At 38.1% G+C, this 21,314-nt stretch overlaps 2 protein-coding genes across 3 annotated transcripts; one reads left to right on the top strand and one right to left on the bottom strand.

The window, feature by feature from the left end:
• The first annotated feature begins 901 nt into the window (after window positions 1–901).
• On the top strand, window positions 902–6,465 carry tmem17 (transmembrane protein 17). 2 transcript variants are annotated; one of them, XM_077211007.1, is made up of 5 exons: window positions 902–1,142; window positions 4,411–4,514; window positions 4,637–4,750; window positions 4,824–4,967; window positions 5,087–6,465. In XM_077211007.1, the coding sequence occupies exons 1-5, from the start codon at window positions 1,028–1,030 to the stop codon at window positions 5,183–5,185; spliced, it is 576 nt and encodes a 191-aa protein (XP_077067122.1). In that variant the 5' UTR covers window positions 902–1,027; the 3' UTR covers window positions 5,186–6,465. The 2 variants fall into 2 exon arrangements, with proteins under 2 accessions (XP_077067122.1, XP_077067121.1); XM_077211006.1 differs by having other exon boundaries at window positions 948–1,142; window positions 4,408–4,514.
• Window positions 5,428–21,198, bottom strand: agbl2 (AGBL carboxypeptidase 2). The gene is made up of 24 exons (XM_077211004.1): window positions 20,892–21,198; window positions 20,651–20,714; window positions 20,374–20,523; window positions 18,756–18,941; window positions 17,845–17,952; window positions 17,609–17,759; window positions 17,274–17,507; window positions 11,345–11,750; window positions 11,081–11,223; window positions 10,740–10,899; window positions 10,523–10,649; window positions 10,325–10,425; window positions 10,123–10,235; window positions 9,930–9,996; window positions 9,284–9,388; window positions 8,098–8,184; window positions 7,843–7,956; window positions 7,662–7,719; window positions 7,360–7,560; window positions 7,240–7,273; window positions 6,471–6,586; window positions 6,252–6,327; window positions 6,017–6,149; window positions 5,428–5,926 (listed from the first exon to the last, which is right to left on the bottom strand). Exons 1-23 carry the CDS (start codon window positions 20,895–20,897, stop codon window positions 6,023–6,025), a joined length of 2,934 nt encoding a protein of 977 aa, XP_077067119.1. The 5' UTR covers window positions 20,898–21,198; the 3' UTR covers window positions 5,428–5,926; window positions 6,017–6,022.
• Window positions 21,199–21,314: the final 116 nt, after the last annotated feature.

The raw sequence follows: 21,314 nt of genomic DNA, 5'->3' as shown, positions 1-21,314 counted from the left end.
TGCGATAAGTACGTTTCTACAACATAAGGAGACATGTTGACGTGATAAAAACATCCTAAATACGTTTCTGCAATGTTCTGAAAACATATCCATAATGTGAAAAAAACCTGACATATTTCATATTTAGTACATTGGGGAAAAAAACTTTATCATAACCATTTGAAGATGTGAACTATTTTTTTAACAACGTAGTTATGTTTGCTGGAATGATACTTTTTTTGTTTGTGAACAAAGCTTGAAATTGTATTGAGGCTTTTACAATGGAAGTCCACTTCCGCCAAATTAAAATTAATCATGATAAACTGAATGAAAATATGACAAAATGTCATAGTTTCAACTTTTTATCTGATAATTGTGACTTTTTAATCTTATAATTGTCACTTATTAGTATGTCATAATTATGACTATCATCATTTTGACTTAGTCTTAGTATATCAAGTATGTCACATCTTAGTATGTCATTTTTTTACTTTGATAATTTCAACTTTTCATCTAATAAATATGATTGTGTAATCATTTCGGTTTACTATTTATCAAGGCTTTTTTTTCTTATGTGGCGGAAATGGCCTTCCATATTTTCCTTATTTTAACTTGTAGGCCTAAATAGATATTACTTAAATATGACTTGTAGGCCTAAATAGATAGCCTATTACTTAAATATGACTTAATATGTCATAATATCGACTTTTTATGTTCTAATTACGATTTTACCAAGGCATGTTTTTTTTCTTATGTGGCAGAAAAGGGCTTCCATGTTACTAATTTTAACTTGCATAAATAGACTCAAATAGACTCGAATTACTCAAACCCACTATTCCTTCTTCATCATACACTCTCGGTTAATTCAGCGTAAGCGCATCTGTGCAGTGTTGTTTATTTTATTTTTATTTTTTTTACGTTATGGCCCACATCTGAGCAGTGCTGTGTGTGTTTGAGAAAACAGAAAACACACCCCGTCACAGCTGGACCGTCGCAACCGCACGAGATCCGCCTTCGTTGCTACGGACTCGCGTCTCTGCCTCTCAACATGGACCTGCCTGAACCCATACGGCGACGGCTTGGAGATTTCTCCAGAACCGTGTTTGTGGACCAAAGCCGAACACAACCCTCTCCCGAAGAACACGCTAATTTCGTTAACCAGTGTAAGTGTGTTTGAGTTGTTGAAACAGTGACTTTTGTGTTGAGCTGCTAGCTGTTGGGCTAATTCATCTGGTTAGCCGAGCTTGTGTGTCAAGCTCCTGTTAGAAGACATTTTGCTTACCTGATTTGCTTATATAATAATGCGTTATGGCACTGTTAAGCGGTGTTGGTAACCGTGGAAGTATCTCGAACCCTACCGAGCTGCCTGCTACCTAAACAGTCAGCGTAACGAACCATTCTTTTCAGTCGGATCTTTTTTTAATGACTCTATTGAACCTGTTGTTCACAACCGATCTGAACGATTTGTTCAGGAATCGTCGGTTCTCGAGTCAAAAATTCAAACCGAGAACCTAAAAAATAAGTCAATTTTCTATCTTAATTTTAAAATTAAAATAAAACGCATTTAAAACATTTTTACGATTCCATTTAGCCTATGTCGGTTTATGAAGATGCATACAAAGCATGCATAGATTTTTTAAAATAAGTATCGTTTAATTAAAACATGCAACAACAAAAAAAGAATTTTCTAGATGAACGAACTGTTCGAAAAAACTGATTTGCGAAAATGAGTCGAACACTCCGTCATAAACGGGTTCCGGTTCCGAGCGGTCAGCTAACTTAAATCGCTGCTATGCTTCCCAAAAATACTTAAAGGGATAGTTAACCCAAACATTTTAATTCTGTCATTAATTAGGCTACTCGCCCTCATGTTTTCCCAAACCCTGTAAGACTTTCGTTCATCTTCGGAACACAAAGGAAAATCTTTTTGATGAAATCTGAGAGCTTTCTGACCCTTCATTGACAGCTACACAATTACCACTTTGACATTTCAAAGCGTTCATAAAGAGATCGTAAAACTAATCCATATGAATTAAGCAGTTTAGTCTAAATTTTCTGAAGATCACTTTATATGATAAACAGATTGAATTTAGGCTTTTAGTCACATACACTCACCTAAAGGATTATTAGGAACACCATACTAATACTGTGTTTGACCCCCTTTCGCCTTCAGAACTACAAGGTGCTGAAAGCATTCTTTGGAAATGTTGGCCCATATTGATAGGATAGCATCTTGCAGTTAATGGAGATTTGTGGGATGCACATCCAGGGCACGAAGCTCCCGTTCCACCACATCCCAAAGATGCTCTATTGGGTTGAGATCTGGTGACTGTGGGGGCCATTTTAGTACAGTGAACTCATTGTCATGTTAGAGAAACCAATTTGAAATGATTCGAGCTTTGTGAAATGGTGCATTATCCTGCTGGAAGTAGCCATCAGAGGATGGGTACATGGTGGCCATAAAGGGATGGACATGGTCAGAAACAATGCTCAGGTAGGCCGTGGCATTTAAACGAAGCCCAATTGGCACTCAGGGGCCTAAAGTGTGCCAAGAAAACATCCCCCACACCAATTACACCACCACCACCAGCCTGCACAGTGGTAATAAGGCATGATTGATCCATGTTCTCATTCTGTTTATGCCAAATTCTGACTCTACCATCTGAATGTCTCAACAGAAATCGAGACTCATCAGACCAGGCAACATTTTTCCAGTCTTCAACTGTCCAATTTTGGTGAGCTCTTACAAATTGTAGCCTCTTTTTCCTATTTGTAGTGGAGATGAGTGGTACCCGGTGTGGTCTTCTGCTGTTGTAGCCCATCCGCCTCAAGGTTGTGCGTTTTGTGGCTTCACAAATGCTTTGCTGCATACCTCAGTTGTAACGAGTGGTTATTTCAGTCAAAGTTGCTCTTCTATCAGCTTGAATCAGTCGGCCCATTCTCCTCTGACCTCTAGCATCCATTAAGCATTTTCGCCCACAGGACTGCCGCACACTGGATGTTTTTCCCTTTTCACACCATTCTTTTTAAACCCTAGAAATGGTTGTGTGTGATAATCCCAGTAACTGAGCAGATTGTGAAATACTCAGACCGGCCCGTCTGGCACCAACAAACATGCCACGCTCAAAATTGCTTAAATCACCTTTCTTTCCCATTCTGACATTCAGTTTGGAGTTCAGGAGATTGTCTTGACCAGGACCACACCCCTAAATGCATTGACGCAACTGCCATGTGATTGGTTGATTAGATAATTGCATTAATGAGAAATTGAACAGGTGTTCCTAATAGTCTTTTAGGTGAGTGTATAACAATCATCAACTCACACATCAGTTGTGGTAAACGGAAGCTCAAGCATGATTGCTTGATGTGCGAGAACCAATGAGGTTCAGTCACGTGTTAAGCAGCACCTTTGAGCTTCTGCAAGAGGTTTGCTCTCATGTGTCAAGCAGATTCAGTTAAGCTTCTGTTTATGTTCGCTAAACAATGTTTATATGTGAATAAAAGACTCAATTAAATCTGTTCATCATATACAGCGATCAAGTCTCTTTAAAAAACTTTTGACTAAATATGGACTTAATTTAAATGTATTAGTTTGATGATCTCTTTATGAACGCTTTGAATAATCAAAGTGGCAGTTGCGTAGTTGTCAATGGAGGGATAGAAAGCTCTAAGATTTCATCAAAAAGATCTTTATTTGTGTTCCGAAGATTAACAAGATTCTTACGGGTTTGGAACGACATGAGGGTATTTAATGAGAGAATTTTGGGTGAACTATCCCTTTTAAGTGTAAATTGCAGGTTAACCCCCACAAACAATTAATGTGTAAATTAAAGTGCTCAATATGTATATATTTAAACATTTCTGTTTTAAAATGTGTTAAAATAACATTTATTGGGGTTTATTCAAAGGTAGCATGTTGTTTTTTTTACCGTAACTGGGTGATGACGTCATAAGAGGGAGTAGCAACCCATACTCTACTAGATTCCTACTGTTTGTGGCTTGACTATAGGCAATTTTGAACCAGTCAGGCATGAGAGAGGGGAGGGAATTGCCAGAAATAATGGCCCTCAAACAGTTATCAATGCTTGGTGTGAGGAAAATGAGTGGAGGGTTGGCCAGGTGTCCTGGTAAGTAGCTAGAGCTAGCCTAGGTTAACCTGGTGCTAACCCAGATAACATTAGGGAACAAGCCAAAGTCTTTTCTAAATCTTGTCGTCATGTAGAATAGCAAGGAGGGACAACGACTGCAGGCATTATTTACTTACATGGTGTTAGTAGTCCTAATCAGAGCTGTAGAGATGCACACACTGCACAGGCACAATGGCACTTTTGCTGGCATCTGCACTTATAATTCACAGAAATACGGTCTAGGTGGGCAGCTCGCTAGTTTTAGTGTGCTGTAATTTTCATTTATTGCACTTTTATTCAGCAGATAAGGATGTAGTATCGAGTCTGCCTCTTCAGATGTCGCTTTACTTTAACATGTGGTTCTTTCCCTTCTGGTGGATCAGTGAGGTTGTGATGCTACAACTAAAGGTGATTCTCCTCTACCTATATTGTAACAATTCAGTCTGGCATCATTGACTGCTGTTTAATCATATAAATGTATATTAACATAATAAATATATATTAATATAATAAATATGCTTTTCATCTAGTACCCAGCCCTTGCAGATTATTACAAGTTCATTCTGATCACAATTCTTATTTTAATGACCCTGATTGAGGCCATCAGACTCTACCTGGGCAACGTTGGAAATCTGCAAGAAAAGGTCAATATAAGTATAATATAAAATAATATGATCTACATGATTGCATAATCCAACATCCTTTATTTCTAAATAGGTTCCAGAATTGGCTGGATTTTGGCTCCTGACTCTTCTACTGCAGTTTCCTCTGATTCTGTTCCAGCTTTTCAATGAGGCTGTTCTCATTCAACCTCTGGAGAGAGGAGTTCATATAATACTGGCCTTATTTATCTTTGCAGAGGTATAAATTTGTATATATATTTGTGTATTTATATGAGATTATAATCCTTTAAATATGTCTAAAAGGAATTGGTTTTTAAAAAATACTTAGCGGTTTACATAACTGTTTTTTTTTTTCAGGCTCTTTTTGGATTTGTTGCCTTGCGTGCAATGGTCCGACACACCGAGAGCCGCTTCCATTTGAGACAGTTTGATGGGATTCAGGAATTAGGAACGTGACGAGACCAACACTGATGAACTTGATTAAATATTCAATGTGGTATCACAAAAAAAGACTACAAAGATGGCAAAGGCGACCACTAGAGGACACATGTCAGTCACTGAGCTGGATTGTTACTGTGGATGTCTTGGTGCCTTATTTTATACAAACAAATCTTGCCTTGTATTATATTTTGTATGTGGGCAAATAGAATAAAAAAAAGTTGAACTTTTTAAGACAAAGACAGAAAACACCCCAGTGCTATAAACCACTGAATCAAATTATTTATTGATGCTGAATTTAACAAAATTATATATTTAATTTAAAAATCAGCTTCATTAGAAATTACTTCCACACATTATTTAATTAGACATCACTTAAAAAAAAAGTACAAATCATGCCTATTACACATGGAATATTTAAATAAGAAAGGGCATCTCTTCAATAGAAGGGAAGTTCAGAATAACTTGATTATACTGCATTTTTTTACTTAGAAATTGGTTAAAAAAGTAAAAACAAGAGGAAAAGTCTTTGTTTTCCAGTATTCTTTCCCTTTTATTAAATGTACAGAAATTGATGGACTGCACTGAAGTCCCATGTCTGTATTCAGGCACTTGGCTTCACAAGAAAGGACCTCTTGCTTTCGTCGTCTTCATGTGCTTTTGCCTTTCTTGACCTGCTTTTCCTGAGACTTCTGCGTGTGAGATGTGAGGAAGAACATCTGTGGACTCGTCCTCCACTTGCATGGACTCTTGAGGCAACTGCAGATAAAACATTGCCAAGGAAATCAGCTGATGAGTTAACTTGCTATGATTGAGCAAAATGTGCAAATGTTCTTTTTTGCGACATACCTCTCCTCACTGCTCTTTCAGGCTTTCTGTAGAAGCAGCAATTCTTCCAAAAACCTGAGTTTTGCTTCCTTTAGGCAGCCTCCCTAACCTCAGACTCCTGAAAGCAGCCTGGTTCCCAAACAGTTGAGCATGGCTATAGAGGAACACACAATGACAGCGGTAAGAACGGCTGATGACATTCTGCAGTCTGTGTGACCGGTGTCAAGCAAACCTTCAAGAAAATAATGAGTCAAACCTGTGGAGGTCAGGGAGGAAACATGAGCCATCTTGTTTCCTGATTCGGTCAGAGGCGCCCTTGGACTGCTCTCTATCTGGTGATGCAGATCAGGTTATAATACAATGACAAAAACATTTGGAGGCTTTATTTGAATTAATATTTAAATCTAAATTTCACATACATTACGTTTGTCCAAGTATATCAAATTATGGTAATAAAGAAATACAAAATATTTACCTTGTCCATTTGTTTTATGACTGATCGTCAGTGTTCCCATGTTGTCTGGTGGCATTAAGTGTTTGACTGGGATTTGGGTCACTTGCATCAGTCTTTCCTGCCTGAGTTTCTGTTGACTGTGGGAAAAGTATTTTGGGAAAAGACTGTATTATTTTTTATATTTCTTTATTATTATCTTAATGTTTCAAGTGCATTTAAATCTACATGAATAATTAATTCATACATAATATATATTATTTAAAAATATATATAAATAATGGAATTGTGTATGCATATGTTATATATATATATGTATGTGTGTATACATTATAAAAAATGACACATTATTTATAAAATAATATATATAATGTATGAATTACTTATCTAAATAATATATGTATGTATATATTATTATGTACATTTATATGCATGTAAAGTTACATTATATAATGTATAATGAATTATATAACAAAATAGGTAAATTATATATATATATATATATACACAAACTGTATATGCATACAATTTATATGCATAAATACTTGAAACATTAGCATAATATATTTTATTTATGTATAATCCTGTTTATGCTAAATAAATAAATTATGTAAATAATATATATATATATATATATATATATATATATATATATATATATATTACACACTTGAAATAAAAAAAAATGAATGTCAGAGAATTACTATGTAGTTGCTAAGGTGTTCTGGTATTATTACGCCACTTCCAATGTGAAGTGTAATTTGCTGTCATGTGATGTAGTTAGCCTACTTACCTCCTATGCATAATGTCTGAAATATGAGATCTTTCTGTGAGACAACACAGTGATAAAGATGTCATCAGTGTGGTCATGTTGATGAAAAGCTGCCTGTAAGTAATTCAAATAAAGATATACCTTTGATTTCAGGTTTGGCTCTGAAATCGGGGTAGAAGGGCATTGTGTACGGTTGGACTGGTATAGTCAGGGCTCTTGCTCTGAAGGCTGGTACAGACGGACATCTTTTATGACCTCCAGTAACTAAGAGGGTCTGCCGTTGCAAGTGCCCCTGGGGGGCAGATGAGGTAGTGTGTTGATTCGTTTTGTCCCCAGGATCAACTGAAAAACAAGACATTTTCATGAAAAAAACAGACTTCATGAACTTCTCTTGATGGAAAGGAAAGCATATGATTCATGATTATATATTTAGGTGTATCTACCTGAGACAGAGTGCCGAAAAGATGAAAAACCATTGCGCAAATTGGTGGCAGGCGCAACCTGGAATAAATAGGCTATCTTTTTGTTTGTTGTTCCATGTATTCTGTCATATCTTAAATTATTTGATGGTCAAATAATTTAATTTGATGCCTGATAATGTAAATATCTATTCAGATCAGTTACCTTATCTAGTCTGTTCCCCCAAAGATCTGCAACATTATCTACAACACCTATGCGAGTGGTGGGATGAGGGATCCAAGACCTCACAGTCTGATTCGCCCTGACTGAACTTGGCACCTACACATCAGAGAGAATATACCATTTTATCCATTTTATTGAGTTTAAATCATTTCTTTGGTATTTTACATCATATAGCACCCATTTTTGTGTTTTTGCTGATCAATTTGGACCATTACGCACACAATGTGGATTCATTACCTTTTGTTTCTTAGTGTCCTTCATGTAGCCCATAGTTTTCTCTTGGATTCTCTCTTTGACTGCATCTTCACTTGAGGGGACAGGATCCTTCAGAAAGGCATACAGCTAAAATGATTACACTTCTGATTGAAACCGTATACTTTTAAATACATTTTAAATAAGATTTAAAGCAATGAAACTTTTAAATCTATCAAATAAATGTATTATTTATTTCAATACATACATGTATTTATTTAAAGAGGCTATATGTAAGAATTGTCATGTATTAATCGCTTTTATTTCAACCTTGAAAATCAATCTTTTAATGTTGTTTATATGTCTATGTGGTGTTTTTAATATGCTTTAAGATAAACCAAGTGCAAATTCATAAGTCAATACCATTGCTGAGTATTTACTATTTCTTGTCACTGCAGTGAACCAAAGACAGTCTCAAAAACACGGTTTGAAATCGCTGGTGTTTCTGACGTCACAAACTACATTGTAACCAATCATGTCAACGTGATCGTTAACGAGTGGATCTGTGAGCTGGTGTGAGTAAGTGGAGGGGGGGCTAATTTGCGTATTCATAGAACCGCATATACTAAATGAGGCAAGGGTGTAGAGTTACATTTAAGCTATTTTAAGGCATGAAGAATTTTTTTTTTTAAAGAAAACCATACTTTATATTCAAACTATCATAACAGTGTATTTAATTACCTCACCTGTCGACATGATGCCGGTGAATTGCAGAGCTGATTCAAACATAACCACATCGCTATGGACATACAGTACATGCTTTCTCACCCCTGTCATTTTTGTTGTGCGTTTACTGTTTATTTTGTAATAGAAAGGAAAGCCCGCAGCACATATTTAACTACTTTACTACTTTACATATTTAATTACTTTAACGCTAACAGTATCGTTGCAAAGATATTTCCAAATTTTTACTTCTAGGCAAAGAATGAAAAATAACTTTGCCGTGATTATATTGGGGCCTTGAATCGTGTTCAGTCTCTTGTACGTTATTTGTGCACGAGTGCGAGCACAAGCAATAAGTTGCTGGCTGCAGTTCACTTAACGGCCACCGGTTTCAGCCCTTTAAATAAATAAATTAGATTCTTGTACCTAAACGTTTGTGTATTTAGCAGATTTTAGATCATAATGAATAAGAAATAACCTATAAAAATGCATACTTAGTAAGACCTACCAAATGTTTGATGTTCCTGTGAATAATTGTGGGTCCTGCACTCCGTACTCGTTCTTGCCGGAGTCTGTTTCTTTCTTTACGGCTTCTTAGATGTTTTTTCTTTCCCTGTTTTTGTCATACAAACCACAGAGCAATAAAGGAAAATTGAGAAAAATCGTCTTAAAGGACAAGTTCGGTATTTTACACTTAAAGCCATGTTTTAAGATCATTTCTGATGAAATAGAACGGTTAAGATTGAAATTTGGACAAATGCTGCTGTCCTGAGAATTTTAGGTTTCTATGTTAGCACCCCCCCACCTCCACAATGGTTTCATAGGTGCACTGGAAACCAAGCATCTTTTGCAGCGATTTTTGTGTGAGCATATCAGTGAACACCCCAGACCACTCGGTGAGTTTCACGTCTTTGTAAACTAAAGTTTAATGCCTTTTATGAATTATATTGCTCCAGTGCCCCTATGAAACCATTGTGGAGGTGGGGGGTGCTAACACAGAAACCTAAAATTCTCGGGACAGCAGCATTTGTCCAAATTTCAATCGTAACCGTTCTATTTCATCAGAAGCTATCTTAAAACAGGGCTTTAAGTGATAAAAAATACCGAACTTGTCCTTTAATGATGTCACTGAGAGGGTTTGCGGCATACTGCACCTTGTTTGTGGCATTTAAAAGATGAACAGGAAGTCCATCTGATTCGGTACTGTTTGATCCACTTGTGCTGCACATAATATTAACATTGTGAAATAATTGATAGGGTTTGTTCTGACATAGTTATCAAATGTTCACAAGGAACATATTTTAATGGAATATGTTTCAAATAGTTTTTATTTCACTTTACTTTTACCTGGACTCGATGTCAATGTCAGACAGATCCTCTAAAGAGTCCACTTCTCTTCCCAGCTTCCGTCTGACCTCTTGTCTCCATAACACCCCTAACTCCTCCAGACAGTGTGTAGTCTGTTTGAAATTTATTAAATCCATTTTTTCAATCAATTGTGCAGTTTCAAAGCAATATTAAAAATGAGTAAAGCTCAAAGACAGGCCACCTTGGCTGGGTCGGGGTCACAAAAGTCAAGTAGAGTGTCACAAAAGCAATGGCCCATTGATTTCAGGTCCTGCGTGCTGAAGTGTGTTCCTTTCCTGTCCCCTACAAATTAATACAAAACACATGAACACAGGGAACAGTCTGCAAACCTTTTACATTTAAGGGTTGGACAACTTTTTTGAGAACTTGATGTACGTACCCAATGTTGAGCCTCCGAAAGTAGACTCCATTGTGTAGCTGTTCCTAATGCCTAGTCTCCACATGACGATACGTCCGGTGCCCTCTTTGCTTTTATGCATTTTGAACTTGCAACTCCTAAAGGAAAACTAAAAGACAAAAGCATTCATTCAAAATTTAAACGTTGCATGCATGACAGACTATATCATGTGATTACAACAATGATGGACACAGCTAACCTTGTCTTTAGCATTCTTGCTCATCATCAGTGGGAAAATGCGTTCTTGAAGACACCGCGAGGCATCTTTCCGATCATTACATCCATACATGAACACATTGTTTTTCCTGCTATGACCATGAAAGTCACAGTAGACCACCACTTCTCTTTCGGCAAGCAACCTGTGGGATCATCAAATTAGCCAGGTGTATAGGTGTGGTCACACGAATTCACCGTGCCAACCAACAGAAAGCTCAGAAAGCATGCTTTGAAAGTGACTTCTGTGTGCACCTTATTTCATGTTTACCATACACAAGATGTGTCACATTAGCATGCTAAAAGAGTGCCAGAATCATCACTCACCTTTTTACCATGTTGCGAGTGTACCAAATACAGGGGAAAGAGTCGCGCAACAGACTGCGGTAGTTTCGGTTCAAATCACGGCCTGTGAGTGAGCAGCGGTAGTTTCCCACGACCACACCATCAGGGTTTAGCATCGGTATAACCTGCGGTCAGAACATCCGTTACTGTGGTAATCCAACTGTTTACATTGGATGTTGAATATTACATACATTTACATTTCGCCAAAACCCATTCTCCATCCGTGCCTTGCCCTCCTTCGCTCACCTTAAAGACAAAAATTTCCCTCAACAAAAGAGCGTCAGGCAAGTCGCTCAACAGGAACTCCAGAAAGCCCTGCATCATCCAAGAGCCGTTGGTTTCTCCTGGGTGCACCCGTGCCGTCACGACAACTGCACGCTTGGCTTTCCGTTCTGCTAAGCTGCTGGACGGTGATGTTACAGTCAACACATACACCGCATTCCCCGCCAGACTACGACAGAGCACCCGCAGTTTACAGTAAGCTGCACGAACAGGGTCTGAGATGACCTCATGCAGGTAATGCTGAAGGTTTGAGTATGTATAAGGGTAGCAATGGGCCAGGTAGCAGGTGTCACCGTCATAAGGGAACTCCAGGGTCCAGGTGAGGGAGTACAGCGCTTTACCATCCTGCTCAAGGTTGTTTCTGTAGTACCTAAAAGACATTGAGAAAATAACACCCACCCTTTTTTTGTCCGGATCTATTATTAATTTAAAAATGCCATTTCAACATACAAAGACTTTCATTTTAATATTTTTTGGGGTGCATAAAGCCAATAATTTCAGTGTCCTTATATCATAAAAAAAAATCATGCTTTGGTAAATCATAATTATGAGATAAAAAATAGTGATGCACCGAAATGAAAATTATGGGCCGAAACCAAAAATTTAGGATGCACTTGGCCGAAAACCGAAACTGAAGCCGAAAATGGCTTCTTTTAAAAACGTATACATATATATGATTTCCATTACACGAGAGTAGATGTTAAAACTTCATGCTGATTTGTACTCGGCTTTCGCCAAGATAAGCACCAACTAAGACATAGCTTTACAGTAACCTATGCTTCTCCATCCATTTACGCTTCTTTCCATATGGTGATGTAAATCTCCTTCTGTCTAGTGTTAACACGCGTCAACACACACAACGGCTGCAACCACAGTGCGGTCCCCCCATGACAACCGTCTGGATTGAGCTGAGTAGGGGACATCTCTAGGGTCTTCAAGTGGGCACCTTCCGTCCTCAGTGTTTTGTGGATTAGCCCACGACACCTCAAGAGGGCTCGACAGTGACTCTGGCGTCCCAGAGTCACCCCCCTCCGTCCCCCACTCAACTCAGCCCAGCTTACTGACCTCTACATCCCTCCTGCTGCTGAGACCTAACCACAATCTCACAATCTCTCCACAAACCAACCATACGCGCCAACTCGTTTGACTAAGGCTGTCGAGCCCCACTGGTGCGTTAATATGCAGTTTCAGTGGCAACGGTTCCGTATGGCATACCATCTACCGCAAAACACAATATCTGCCCAACCACCCGTCATTCGTGCAATATACACAGGAACGTAATGACTGTAAATACTATACAACCTATACAAATAAACCAACAGACTCTACGAAACCGTAGCATGACCAGACATGGCGTAACACAGCCAGCTAGAATCTTTCCATCTCAACCACAGCCAGTTGCTGCTCCTTTCTGCTGCTATAGATAAGTTCTTTACTGTGCGACGCAACTCTTGGCCACTGAATCCGACGTCTCTGAGGAACCGGGTTGTAGAGTGTGCCACAAAACCTCGACAACCCACTTCCACTGGATAAACCTGGACTCTCCACCCTCGCTGTTCTGCTTCAGAGGCCAGATGAGCATACCGCAGTTTCTTCCTCTCACATGCCTCATCTATCAATGCAAATCATAGATCTGTGTTTACCGTGTCTCATGCAGTTCTCTCACAAGCTCTTGGCCATCTAACTCCAGGCCTATGCCCGTTGAGGTTCTTTTCTCTCTTATGCTGGTTAGTCTGACCGGGTTCACAAGTATCAGAGGCCAGATGAGCATACCGCAGTTTCTTCCTCTCACATGCCTCATCTACCGCATCCTCCCATGGCACTGTTAACTCTATCAGTAGAACAATGCGTGCTGATCCAGACCACAAAACAATATCTGGTCGTAGGTTAGTGGTGGCAATCTCAGGTGGAAAAATAAGCCGTTGATCAAGATCAGCCAGCATCTTCCAGTCCCTAGCAGCTTCCAGTTGTTCTGGGCGAGAATTGGTGTTAGCAGCTTTTCTTGGTGGTTGCTCGCCTGGGCGGAGGAATATTGTCTTCTGCGTGTAATGTTTTGCTAGAACAGGCGGCAACTTATTGGTCATACTACGCTTGCCTTCCAATGCTAAAGCCAAACATCGCAATACTTGGTCATGGTGCCAAGTAAACCGACCTTGGCTAAGAGCCACCTTACATCCTGTCAAAATGTGCCTTAATGTGGCAGGTGATGAACACAAAGGACAAGAGGGATCCTCTCCTACCCAGAGGTTTAGGTTCTGCGGTGATGGGAGAACATCATATGTTGACCTAATAAGGAAACTGATCCTACTCTCTTCCATTGACCAAAGGTCTTGCCAGCCCATTTTGCGTTGTTCCACACTCTCCCATCTCATCTACTCTCCCTGCTTGGCCTGGGAAATGGCCTTTATACATCTCATCCTCTCCTCCTGCTTTCGCACCTCGTTGACTACCAGCTTCCTCCTTTGAGCTGGGCCTGCCTTGTGCCATTTAGGAGGAGCTAAACTGAGCCCAAAACCCCCTCTTCCATGCTGTACCTGTCCCACGATATCCCCAATTTGAAGGTCAGCCTTTGCCTCTACTACAGATTTCTTTGCTGACCACTTTCTACCAGTTTTTACCACAGGGGCTGCCTCCCTTACATTTGTCACGTGACTCTGCTAAAGTAATTTCCAGTCTGACCTTGGCACACTTAAACTCCTCGGTTAAAGCAGAGCCTGGCAGCTGCAATACTCCTTTACTATAAAGTCCCACTCTCCTGAGGCAGCGTGGAACTCCCAACCATTTCCTGATGTATGAACTTATTAACGCTTCAAGCTTATCCACTGTTGTCAAAGAAACCTCATACACAGTCAGTGGCAACAGCAACCTTGGCAGTAGACCCAACTGAAAGCACCAGAGTTTTAGTTTGCCTGGTAGAGCACAGCTGTTTATGCTCTTCAACCCTTCCACTGCTTGTCGTCTAACTTCTCCCACTCGAACTGTGTCCTTTAGATCCCCATCGTAACATCTCCCAAGACTCTTCACTGGCTTCTCAGAAACTGTTGGTATTGCCTAACCATTAATGAAGAATGTTTTATCTACTACCTTTCCTATAACTATCGAGATGCTCCTTGAGATGCAACTTCCCCAATAACCGATTAGTGCAGGCTACTGTTGTAGTCATGGTTGCCATGTCATCCATGTATGCTCTGATTGGTGGAATTCGCATCCCAGAAGCCAAGCGCTCTCCTCCTACTACCCATCTTGATGCCCTAATGATTACTTCCATTGCCATGGTAAAAGCCAGTGGAGAAATGGTGCATCCTGCCATTATTCCAACCTCTAAGCATTGCCATGCGGTGCTAAATTTTGGAGTTGAGAAACTAAATTGCAAATCTCCAAAATAGGCTTTCACTAAATTTGTTATTGACATTGGTACTCTAAAAAAATCAAATGCTGCCCAAAGAAGCTCATGTGGCACTGAACCATATGCATTAGCCAAATCTAGGAATGTCACATGGAGCTCCTTCCTCTCCTTTTTAGCTGATTGAATTCGTTGCCAGATAACATTGATGTGTTCTAAGCATCCTGAGAACCCTGGAATGACTGCTTTTGAACTGAAGTGTCAATGAAGCCATTGTTTAATAGGTAGGTTGACAATCTCTGCGCAATAATGCTGAAGAAAATCTTACCTTCGACGTTTAATAGTGAAATAGGACGAAACTGACTGATGCTTGTAGCATCTTTTTCTTTAGGTATAAAGACTCCACCTGCTCGGGGCCATGCTCTAGGTACAACCTGCTTTTCCCATGCCAATTTTATCAATTTCCACAGAATTTGTAGAACTCCTGAAGCACTCTTGTACACTCTGTACGGAACTCCATTAGGCCCTGGAGATGATGAAGCCCTTGCCTTTCTCTCAACCTGCTCTATCTTTTTCCACTTAGGTGCACAGACCTCCATTTGGTATTCTGGTGGGATTGCTGACGATAGGTGGGATATCTGACGGAATTGACATAGGCTCATGCCTTTTTGCATCTGTATGCGTTTCCTCCAAATATCTCTCTAGCTCAACCCTAGATGCTTTTAAAGTGCCATTCTTCTCACTGGTGGATAACTTCTTTACGAATTTGAATGGGTCTTTATAGAAATTAGCCCTCGCACGTTCCTTCTTTTTGTAGCGTTTCCGTAGGCAGTCAGCTCTGCGTAATGTTGCAAGCTTATCTTTTATGGCCCTTTGTAAGAGATTGAGTCCCTCCTTCTGACTTTGTTCTGCTTTTTTCCATTGCTTCCTCAGCTGTCTCCTTTCTCTAACTAACCCCTCAATTTTCTGCTGCCGTCTAGATACAGCAGGAGTAGTTTGTACTTTTTCCTTCCTTTTTTCCACTTATAATTATGGATCTTTTTGCACAACTATTAACAAACTATTGAATTATTGAATTGATTTATCCGAATAACTGCACACAAAATCACAGAATGGCAGTGGGCCTCTATTCTGCTGCTGCATGTAAACAATTTTTTACTTACATTTTAAATTGCTGTGCAAAACAATGCAAAACAACAGTGCAAAAACAGCACTAGAACTTAATCCAAACTCAAACTGTAAACAACATGTAAGCCTATGTAGCCTTAGGAAACACAGTTGTGCAGTGCTATGCAAATTTTAATGTAACTGCTATACACACAGAAAATTGGACTGGGGTTCTTACATGCGCTTCATGTGGCACACTAGCACACACACGCAAGGTCTCTCGCTCTCTCCCTGTCAGGCGTGCGTGCGCGCGCTACACGGTTTGGAGCACGAGCTCTTCCTCGCTCGCTCTTCCGTGAGATTTGAACTAATTTGCTGGCATCAGGGAGTCGCTATCAATATGCGGGAGACATCCCTATCTTTGATAGGCAGACGCGTGATAACAGCTTGACCGTGAGTGAAACCTAAGCGCTTGCGCACGGATGGGAGGGGCGGGTGACATACATTTTCGGTTTACGTTTTCGGCTGTTTTTTTTATTTCGGCCCAAAACCGATAATGCCATTTTTGGCCGAACATTTTCGGCGGCCGAAATTTCGGTGCACCCCTAATAAAAAAGTTACAGTTATAAGATACTAAGTCATAATTATGATAGAAATGTCAAGATTATGACATAAAATGTCAAAATTAAGAGATACTTGATGTCTTAACTATGAGATAAACTCTGAATTGACACAAAAGTCAATTAGGACAAAAATGGCTTTTGTCTTTTTTTATCTCATAATTATGACTTAGTAACTCGTAATTTTGACTTTTTATCTCATAGTTCTAATTCACCCTCATAATTTCAATGTTTTAACTCATAATTATGACTTAGTGGCCTGGTTTCACAGACAGTGCTTAGATTAAGCCAATATTTAGCATCAGTTCAAAGGACATTTAAGTAGCTATTATAAACGTGCCCTAGAAAAAAAAAAGCATTGGTGTGCATCTTGAGACAAAACATATCTTAAAACAAATATTTTAAGATATGTCAGTGCAAGTTGTTTCAGTTAAAACAGCTCAAACATGCATTTTAGTCTGGGACTAGACTTAAGTCTTGTCTCTGAAACCGGGGGTATATCTCGTAATTTCGAATTTTTATCTCATAATTATAACTTAATATCTTTTAATTTTGACTTTTTGTCAATTTCCACTTTTCATGATTTAGACTTTTAATCTCATAATTATGATTTAGTATCTCATATCAACTCTTTTTGTCAATAATCTTTTTAAGTGATAATTATGATTTACAAAAGTATGATTTTTTTTCTTATGTGGCAGAAATGGGCTATTTATTTATTTATTAATCATGGACATATTAGAATATGATAACTGAGCCAAAACTTTTTGTGTCTTCACAAAACATTACAATGAGAACATAGAGACAAATCACTATCTGTCACCTGATGTTGGTTCCTGCTCGATGCCATCCTTCCCTCTTCAGCCAGGCAGTGTGTTCAGAGTAGAGTAACGGGCGCATACCGGCACCATACAGACTGCTGGACTTCATCAGGTTGATGATAGTGAAGCGGTAGGTGACACCTGCCCTCATGTTCCTCACCCGGAAGTAGAACCACTGAGTGTGCTTAGTGGTATACATGTCAGTACGCAAAGTCAGCTCATAATCATACTGACCACTGGAACATAGATCAGAAAGGTTTACATTATATCAAGATATACAGGCTCTGAAAGGACAGATAAGTATTTATGGGAGTGTTTATGAACCTGTATGACTCACACTTGCACTGCTTTTTGTAGATTTCCACTTTCAAAACGAGACTCAAATAATAGCGTAGGCTCCTCCTGATGGTTGGCAAAGGACGTGGCACTTTCAATGGGTCCTCTGCTCCCACCCACACGAGAGTAGGTGAAGTAGAAGGTTTTTGTGGCTAAAATGGTGCGGTGAACCAAGAAGTTAGGCTATAAAACCAAAGTAGCTAGAGGTTTTTACAATGAGAAAAATCTTTTTCTTACCTGGGTCTATGCAGTAGACAGTGTTTCCTCTCACCTCTCCTACTGGCATAGGAGTCTGCTCCTCACCTGTTGGCTGATGGAACGGCTCCGGCTCTGAGGGGTCCCATTCTGGTTTTCAAAAGATATATAAGAAATGGAGGGTTTAAAGCCCTCATTTATGAATTAAGAGGCACAAAAAGATTTTAAAAACCTAGTTTCAAAAGGGTGAAACTTTATCTTAATTTTAACAAATTAATTTTTTTTAATTGTAATAAATATCATGAATTATTTGTTCATAATTATCATCAGTTTTGGGCAAAACGAATTGTCTCACCATAAAAAGTCTGACCTTTTAAGAGACTAGAAGAATCACATCAAAATGGTGTGTAGTTTTAAACGGGTGAAACTTAAACTTTATTATTGTCAAATATGTTTTTAAATATATTTTCCATGGTAAAATGTATTTTTGTAATTCATATATCATTAATTTTGGGTGAGTCACACACTACATGACACTTTACAACCTGAACTAAACTTGTCTTCAAAATATCAAAGTATCTGATATTTTAAAAGACTAATTAACCTATGATATCACATCATGTTCATTTTCCTTGCATGTTGGTTGCACAACATGACTTTGATTTGGCATAGAAATGTAAAAATAAAAATGTATATATATATTTTTTTCTAAGGAATAATAATAAAAGATTACGTCGAAGATTATGTTTTCCTTTGTTTTACATAGGCTTTTTTTAATGGAAAAAATCCATCATCAAAGAGTTCATTGTTTGGCTATATTGCATTGACAGAAAAAAGTGTCTTCACGCCAATCACTACAGATGCGGTATCAGTCTGACAATATACTGTATTAATTGTGTAAAAAAATGTATATAAAGTTTAAATTTTTATTGTTGAAAAAGCTGAACTGATACCTATATGCTTGATTTTGTCACGAATCACTTCACATTCTATGGGCCAGCGGACGCCCTGGAATGGACAGGAGGTAGATGGGATTGTGAAGAGGTCCAAAGGGTCCCTTAATCTTGGAATGGGCCGCTCCCCATCAAAGTCAAAAACAAGCTGCCGGGTTTTGAGAACTTTGTCTAAGCTGAAAAAACCTTGGAAAAGACACAGACATCCTAATGCAAAATCTATTAGCCAACAGACATGCTGTAGTTAAAAGACATGTGAGAAGCATCCGTCACCAGCAACAATTATCGACATTACCCATGTAACCAAGACACATCACTGGTACATGCTCCCTAAAACAATTATGCGTTCTTAGTGTCTGAATCTTTTATAAAGGCAATGAATTTCAAATGGGATCTAACTGGTTAGACTCAAGTGTTACGTATTGTGGGGCAACTTGAAATTAATAAATATATGGCACAATTTAGGTGGCAATGGTGATGTCACAGCATAAGACATCTTTTTTACATAAGATCAGCTCTATTTAGTATTGTACGCTACAATATTTAAATTGACATATCAGTTCATGCTTCATTATGGAAGCCAATTTTCACCACATCAGAAACACAAACCATGCTTTGGTAAATCATAATTATGAGAATAAAAAGGCATAATGAGATTAGAAGTCGAAATTGACATAAAAAGTCAAAGTTGTGACACCATGAAATTAAGAAAAAAACAAGATGTACCAATTCATAATTAAGAGATAAAAAGTCAAAATTGACAGTCATAATTTTAAGAAAATAGTCAAAATTATTATAAACTAAGTCAAAATGATCAGCTATAAAGACAAAATGATGACATAAATCAAGATTTTTCTTTTAAATGTGATGGTTTTTAGTCATAATTACGGCTTTTTATCTAAATTTCAACTCTCATTTTCAAATCTCAATTTAATGTTGAAATTATAAAATTTAAAGTCCAAATTATCATACAATTATGATATAAAAAGGTCAAATTTATTACAAACTAAGCCAAAATTATTAGATAAAACGTCAGTTATGATCTCATGAAATAAAGTCAAACTTATGAAAAAAGTCATAATTATGAGAAAAAAGTCAAAATTATCAGGTAAAAAGACAAACTGATGACAAATCAAGATTATGAAATTTAAAAAGTGATGGCTTTTCATAATAATGACTTTTTATCTCAATTTCATCTATCTCATAATTTTGATTTTAATCTCATAATTATTACTTAGATACTCAAAATAATGTTGAAATTATAAGATTTAAAGTAAAAATTTTGACATCGTCAAAAAAAACGTCAAACATGTAACACCAACTATGAAAAATATCTCAATTTCTATAAAGTTTAAATAAAGACAAAATGGCAAAATTACAATATACAAATGTTAAATTATGTATCATAACTATGCGATAAAAAGTTGAAATTATGAAAAATTAAGTGGAAAGGTTAGTCTCAATTCTGACTTAGTAGGTCATAATTCTGATGTTTTTCTTATATTATAATTATTACATTTTATATCAATTATAATTGACCAAAACATGATTTTTAATGTGGCAAAATGGGATTCCATTCTTCATAGAACTGTCAATAGAGCCAGTTTTACATATTTACTTTGACATGGTTTGGGTTCCTCTTGTTCCTCTTCTAGGTTGGAGTCATTGCTCTCAGATGAAGAGTTGATCGTGTTTGAGGCAGTTGAATCTTGGTCTTCCTCCCACTCTCTTTTGAAGGGGACACCAGAATGCACAGAGCCGCCGTTGTCTATGTAACATTATACAGAAACAACATGTGAGACAGAAAAATAATATGTAATGCTATATTAGAGGACACAGAAAATCTACTAAACCAGATGGTTTAACCCATCCAAAGGTTGACTTGAATGATTTACCTGAGAGAAACCCATAATGCTGAAGATGGAGCAAAATGAATCTCTCGTATGAATCATCTGGTTTCTTTTGTTCAACATTAAGAATAAGAGAACAAAGAAGTGCGTTTAAATATAAGCAAAGGGGCAGAAGGTTAACAGGCATTGAGTATCAGTAAGCTGGCATGTTAACTAACTTAACTGGGTAATATTAGACTGTAACCGTAGAGTGCAAAGCAGCAGTAAATTTGGAGCCATCACTCACCTGCATTCCCGAACCTCAAAGCAATGCGAGTGCACGCGGGTCATTAAGACATCGTAAACAACCCTAAACAACTGTACAGTTTACAAGCGCTTGACAAGATATCAAACACCACCGCTGGTTAGTTGAGAATACCTTGTTTTAATCCCCCAAGGAAAACTGCGTATTGTTCCAAATTAGTATTTTAAATGTATAAGGCCCCAGTGGAGAGCTAAACAGTTAACGTTACACTTTTTAATGCAAATCTCATCGTTGCGCCCTAGACGCCATTCGTGTTACGGTTGCCATGGGCACGACGCACGTTTCCTGTGTAGCACGCTGCAAAAACGTAAAGTACAAAGCAATAACAGCACTTGTTGTGAATAAATATGTATTATGTAAATGTAAAATAAAATAACGGAGAAATTACTATTTTGCTTTAGAAAT

This window comes from Siphateles boraxobius, unplaced genomic scaffold (genome assembly GCF_051911475.1).
Source record: "Siphateles boraxobius isolate OS27281-9 unplaced genomic scaffold, OSU_SipBor_1 65, whole genome shotgun sequence".
In the NCBI taxonomy this organism is placed as follows: Eukaryota; Metazoa; Chordata; class Actinopteri; order Cypriniformes; family Leuciscidae; genus Siphateles; species Siphateles boraxobius.
This window is presented reverse-complemented; position numbering and strand designations above follow the sequence as displayed.